The 7,178-nt window shown below is 34.3% G+C and overlaps 1 protein-coding gene across 1 annotated transcript; it reads right to left on the reverse strand.

Moving 5' to 3' along the window:
• Positions 1-332: 332 nt before the first annotated feature.
• Positions 333-1,442, reverse strand: LOC21384336 (probable calcium-binding protein CML25). The gene has a single exon (XM_010106404.2). The coding sequence runs from the start codon at positions 1,115-1,117 to the stop codon at positions 536-538; it is 582 nt and encodes a 193-aa protein (XP_010104706.1). The 5' UTR covers positions 1,118-1,442; the 3' UTR covers positions 333-535.
• Between the last annotated feature and the right edge of the window lie 5,736 nt (positions 1,443-7,178).

Genomic DNA, 7,178 nt, shown 5'->3' on the forward strand with positions numbered 1-7,178 from the left:
TTAATTAACGAGCCGTTGCCCAATACGTCGAGCATTTCTTACTTTTTTTTTTTTTTAAAAAAAGACATTAAACGGGGCTCAAGACGATGAAAATCAGTTGTGCAGTTCTCCTTTCTTTTTGACTTCTGCTTCCACCAACAAAACAAAACCCCCCAATTATAGGATTGGGAAACAAACAAGAAACTATCAAAATTCCATTGAATTAAGTGTTGGAAGATGATTAATAAAGTCCGCCACAACCATAAAGAAAAAACAAACAATTTGCATCAATAACAAACAATTTCAATCTTCAAAGCATATCCACAAAAAATTAACTATCCGAATATTCACAATTGGGAACTGGAAAACCATTAAATTCCATTAAAATTTTATATATCCAAAACGTTCCAAAAATATTCACAATTCCATTACATGACCCACCATTGGGAAAAAAAATGCCTAGGTTGAAAAAATCATTACTCATCAGAGAACAAAAAAGAACCCTAATTTATAGAGAAATGCAAAGCGAAAATATTAAAAAACCGTCGAGAAATTTTCAATTCTTTGATCGCTGGGACAACGCATCGTACCGCGAGCCCGTCATCATCATGACCTTGAACTCCTCGAAGCTGATCGTGCCGTCGCCGTCGCAGTCGACGCCGCTGATCATCTTCCGGCACTCGGCGATCGAGCATTCGTCGCCGAGGCTCCTCAGCACCTCGTACAGTTCCTCCGCCGAAATCGATCCGTTCTTGTCGATGTCGTAGACCGAGAACGCGTCCTTGAGATTCTCCAGGACCTCGTCGGAATCCACGCCCTTGGTGTTCAACTCGATGAACTCCTTCAAGTCGATGAAGCCGTCACCGTCGGAATCCACCTCCTTGATCATCTTCCGAAGCTCCTCCTCGCCGGACGGCTGTCCCAGGCTCCCCATTATCGCGCCGAGCTCCGACGAAGAGATCTTGCCGTCGCCGTTGACGTCAAATTTCTTGAACACCTGCTCGAGCTCCTCGATCTGAGCGCGGCCATTGACGGACGGCGATCGGGAAGCGAACGGAACCTCCGCCGGCGAAGGATTAGGGTTTGCAGTTGAGGAATCCGGTTTCTTTCTCCGGCCAAACAGGGATTTGAAACCCATTCTGTTGAGGAAAGAGAGAATGCGAAAGAAATTTTCTTCTAGAGAGATAAATGGGGAGAGAGAGATTTGAGATTGGAAATAAAGCAGACAACGAGAATGAGGAATTTTTGGGGGAATAAGGAGACCGAATCTTGATAGGAGAGATTATTGTAACCGACTGACTCTGAAAATTTCTTGTCAAATTTATTTATTTATTTTTTCCTTTTTTTTTTTCCTCTCTATCTCTAAACTCCAAATTTGAAAATCCAAATTTAGAGCGAAGAGAGAGAAAGTGAAAACGCGTGAATGGAGGTCGTTGAGGCAGCAGAAGAAATAATGGGAAGTGAATGCACGCCACGTTAATAATGGAAGTCCTCTCTCTCTCTCCTCTCCTCTCTCTATCTCTCTCTAGCCTCATCCACTCACTTCCAACCTTCCACACCATTTCTTCTTTCAAATCACTAGGCCTCGTTCGTTTCGATGATTCGAATTTAGAATTTGAGTTGAGATGTGATTGTATGTGAGAATTTTTTATTGTAGTAAAAAAGTTAGATGTGATTGTTTGTGAAAGCTTTTTACTGTAACAAAACTCGAATTTTAAACTCGAATCAGCGAAACGAACGAGGCCACTAGTATATACATAAATTCATGTAAAGCGTGATTTGTGCCTCTTTCGGTTTTTTTTTTCTTTCGTTCTTTCTTTTTGAGATTATATAAGTTAATATCTAATTTTTTTTAGATTTATTGCAAAAACTCCTCTTGATTAAAATTTAATTTGCATTTAAAATTAATTTAAATTTAAACTCTTAATTACAATACATTCATTATTCATTCAACATAAATTAAAATTTTATGAATCTTTTTTTAGTAGAATACAAATTTTTATGATTTTATTTAAATATTTAAATATTTAAATTAAATTTTAAATCATATAATTACTAAATACTTTTAAAATAGTAAATTAAATGTCAATTTTAGTTAAAAATTTAATAAAAAATTTTTTTTATTAATATTTTATTCTTCAGAAAAAATAAATATTACGTTTTAAAGATGAAAAAGTAAAATATTATAAAAAGTATAATTCAGAAAAAAATTTTATAATTAATCTTTTTTTATAAACATGAGTCGTGATTTGTATCCAAAATATTTGCTTGATATACTGTTTGGGAGAAATTTTAGTGGGGTGCCAAAAGAGTTTTCTTTTTAGTGAGTAGGACAAAATCAGATTTTTATTAAATTACCTCAAATTATCATGTTTTTGTTTTATTGGAATGTGATAATAATACAACACATACAAGGTAGTGAACCATTCTCCAAACACGCAATGTCTTCTTCACTCCTAAAAAGGGCGTATTTAATCATTGTATTGCTTTATTATTAGAAGATCTAAAGACATGGCTTAACAAATAGTCTAATTCTCCCAAAAAAAAAAAAGACATGGCTAACTAAACATCTTGGCAAAAAAATAATAATAATAATAATAAATAAATAAAAAGAGAAGACACTACAAGATTTCTAAACTCTAATGAATTTGAGGAATTAGAATTGACTGCTTAAAAATTCCTTCAGAGAGTCTCGATAAAAAATAAATGGCAACTGGTTAATGTCTTAGCCCATTTGAGACTTGCACTTAGAGCTAAAACTTCCTCTTCATGTGGGGGAGAGGTTCTATCTTTATTGGAAGCTAATGTTGCCATTACAAATCCTTTATGATCACCGTTTAATGCTCTAATTTTAGGTCTCATTCATTTCACTGATTCGAGTTTATAATTTGAGTTTTGTTCTAATAAAAAGCTCTCAGAAATAGTTACATCTAACTTTTTTATTACAGTTAAAAACTCTCACATAAAATCACATCTCAACTCGAATTAAAGAATTAAACGGGTCATCAATGATTTGTTATCCAATTTTAAAGAATTAGAAGTAGGCAAGGCGCATATTTGACCGTGAAGATGCCTTTGTTATTTTATGATGCCAAATAAGTTTGTCTTTCTAAGATATAAACTTAAGAGGAATGGAAATTGGAAAACATAGTTGAGATGGTTTACTTTTTGCTTATAAAAATTGTTGTACTAGGAGTATATTCGATTTCGATTAGGAAAAAAAAAAAAAAAAAAAAAAGGGGAAAAATTTCAAACATGCTTCCTCTGAATGACTGAAATTAGGTAGAAAACAGTTTGAATTTTGTAATCACATACCTGCAAAGAGAAAGTCGGATTCACCAACTCTAGGTGAACATGGAAGACCTTGGTTCGGTAGTTCTTTCCCTCAAATGATATGGCGAAAGTCAAAGAAAGATACAAGTCACATATTTTGTTGTAATATCTAGCCCGATGTTCGGGCAATCAGATATGTGTACTTTTTACACACAATTGTTAAACCACCAATCAACCTACTTCAATCTACTTGTTATGTCCTTCTTAAAATTTTTAAAAAAAATCCATCTAACTAATTTACCTTATATTCTACTTTTCACATGTACATTTTTAAACCACCGTTTGTTCTACTTGTTACACCTCTATTAAAAATTTCAAAAAGTATGCCTACAACTAAATCAGATTATTTTTCTTTGATAAAATTATAAATGTTCATCATTTTCTTCTATAATGAGATTTCAAAAACCAAGCTCTCTGGGGAGGATAATACATTCTCTGAGATGTTTCATTACCGAAAGTACAAAAAAATAAAAATAAATAAAGAAATAAAGAAATAAGACAGAATGCAATAGCAATCGCTTATGTACTTAACAGTATACATATAAACAACATTTGAAGGACGACAATCTTAATATTTTCAAGAATTAATAATACAACGATACTATTCAATTGTGTCTATTTCGTAAGATGGGTTTTGTGGTTCTAATTATCCGATTTTGACAATTTATTTATTGAGCAGAGACTTTTTCATAAAGCTATAACAATTCATGTAGATACTTCTTCGTATAAATTGACAAAAGAATAGGCCGTCAAATGCCAAAACCAAATGGGGAACTGCTGGAGCTCCTTGGAGCAGCAACAACTCCTTTGATAACTTTGATATGTTCAGCATTTTTTTTAGCGGGCCACCCACCTTCGAATGGTGTTGGTCCGCACTTGAATATAAGAAGGATGAGTATCCCTTTCTATGCCTGCTACTGGCACCGACTGCGTCAACAACCGGTCCTTTCATCCGGCTCAATAAAAAAATAAAAAATAAAAACTGAATTCCTCTATTTGATGTCGATTCATCCACACTTCCATTCCTTGTAGAGGAAGGCTAACTGCTTGCTGGCTGTGAGCTGTATGAGCAGTAACGTCCACGTACGGCTCTGTGAGAAGGGCGGTGGACAGAAATGGACCAGATCGGAAACCGATTCCTAAACTGACTTCGGAACAGGTTCGAGAGCTTTGATCGAAACCCTTTCCTATCTAGTGTCAGCTGATCCTTCAGCGTCTGCACCAACTAAATCGGAAGCTTAATTCGAAAGACGAGAGTAGGCTCGAGGAGGATCAAAAGACTGATTCTCAGTCCCCTAAAGTTAGAAAGCAGGTTAGACTGCAATGTATGCCTATGGAAAGAAAAGTCACGAAAAGCGATCCATATGATCATAAAGAAAGGTTTGCCTATACGTCTTTCTAGCGTATGCGCGGTTCCTTTCGATTGGAGCTTGTCGCTACATGGATTAATCAGCCTATTCTAGTTCACCTTGTGTCATCCGACAAGATTGACGGCCTAAAAGCATAGATTCACAAGTATAAAAGTCTTGTGATATTCACTCATTAATGGAGAAGAAACTTTAAGGCTCCGTTCATTTCACCAATTTGAGTTTTGTTATAGTAAAAAGCTCTCAGAAACAGTCACATTTAACTTTTTTATTATAAAAAGCTCTCACATAATATCACATCTCAATTCGAATTAAAAACTCGAATCAGCGAACTAAACAGGCCATAATATAAAAACTTTAATTGAGTTTTTTTTTATAAAAAAAATCCTATGATTCCATCTCTAATTGGATAGTTTCTTCTATGAATCTATACAAATCGAAAGTGAATCAAGGATTGGAAAGTCCTATATACACCAGGCGTGTAGGACTTGTGAAAGTTCAATTTGATTGACATTATTTATGTTAGAACTTAGAAGTAAGGCTTACAATTGGATTTCAAGAATCTAATTGTTATGTGGACAATTTTCTTCGAAGGATCAAAGAAGAAATTCCACAATGAGCCCACGTAGTAAAGTTGGACTAACTTTTCGCGTGTTGCATAGCCACTTCTTTTGCATGTTGCATAGCCACTTCTATAGATTCATGTGAGTCATTTTCAAAGAAATATGCATGTGTATTAAAAAAAAAAAGACTTAAAAAAGCATTGGAAGATTTAAAAATTGTGTCCGCATGTGAAGAGTTTGTTGTTGTTTTTTTTTTTTTTTTTTTTTTTTTTTTTTTTTTTTTTTTTTAAGTTGATCGAATTATGAATAGTCACGGAGTCGCATAGCATAGGCCGGTGCAAAGCCGAACTAAAAAGAGAGCCTAGTCCCTTCACATGAACAATACGAGGGCTATGGTCAAAAAAGAGAGGCACATGGCCCAAATAGTTAACGAACCAAGATAGGGGGAAATGGGGCACTTTACAGGAATACTATAAGTTTTAAGCTTAGATTGATATATGCCACTAAACATAAATTATTATAGAAAATGTCACATTAAAAAATATTTAAAAATTATAAAAATTATAAATATATACATAAAAAATTATAAAACTATCACAAAATTTAAAGATACCGAATGAAATACACAAAATACAAATATAATTTTACTCAATACACAAAATTTAAATAATGTCACTGTGGTATATTTTGTAATAATTTTAGTACCTATGACAAAAGTCAATCTAACTTTAAAAATCATGATATATTATCTAAAGATCTCGAGAAAATGAGAAAAATAGTCTATAAAATGTATGGATCTAATCAGGAGTAAAACATAAAAAATCTAGATTTATGCTCACTGATTTCCTAGCGAAGATACGAGATGGAGCCTGTGAATTCTATAGGAACCCAAGAAGTCTAATAAGCTCATGAAACTTCAAATGGGCCTACAAATATCTAGATTGGTCTGGTTAGCTGACAGATTATCAGGTTATAAGCAAGTCAACGAACTGGTTACCATGGCCTAAAAATGTCCAATAAGCTCAGTAAACACTAAGAAGGCCTAGGCCATCAAGCAGGCCGAATAGTAGTAAGATGCATTTGAAGGTTGTTGGGTTGCTCTGCAAACTCGTATAAATTATCCGAGTTTGTCATTCAAAAACTCACCGAGCAAGGGATTCCTTTAACTGTTGTGGACATGATCAAGTTCTCTCAAGGCCTGAATAGTAATATTGATAGGTGAGATATGTTGTTTAAGGGCCGTTCACTTCACTAACTCCAATTTTATAATTTGAGTAGAAAAAGTGAACTTGAGTTATTTTTAATTGGAGTTGTAATGTGAAATTTGAGTTGCATATTTAGTAAGAGATTGATGTGATATTTATAACTTGAGTTTTGTGTTCACTTTACACAAATCTAAACTCACCACTTACATAATATTGCATTGGAATTATATTGATTTTCTGTATCTACATAAGCCATTAATAGTCTAGCAAGCCATAAGACAAATGGGCAGCTCAAATGAGTACAGAAAAAATTCCTTAGCATTACACAACTTCACTACAATACACATGAGCAAGCTGTACGGCGTTTAGGAGCAAAAAACGACATCCACCCTGGAGAGAAAATGAAAACGACTCAATGAACAAAGGATGGCAGTAATCATTCACGCATATGAATACCTAACATATATATAGATATATATATATATAACAATGTGCGGGCAATTATAAAGCCATTAAAACAAATACATAAAAACTAACCTTTCACCGCCGGTTGTTTTCATATGCAGCCCACATACTATCAGCAATTTCATCCCTCAAAACATGCATTTGTCGTCTGTTAGAACGGTTTTGCTGTTGTCGCGTTCCTCGATCAGGGTTGTGATTCTGATTCACATATTGTTCTATGTTGAGTGGATCAATTTCTGCTACCGGAACGGCGTCTCTCATGTATT

The sequence above is a fragment of the Morus notabilis genome, unplaced genomic scaffold, assembly GCF_000414095.1.
Source record: "Morus notabilis unplaced genomic scaffold, ASM41409v2 Scaffold2790, whole genome shotgun sequence".
Taxonomy (NCBI): domain Eukaryota; kingdom Viridiplantae; phylum Streptophyta; class Magnoliopsida; order Rosales; family Moraceae; genus Morus; species Morus notabilis.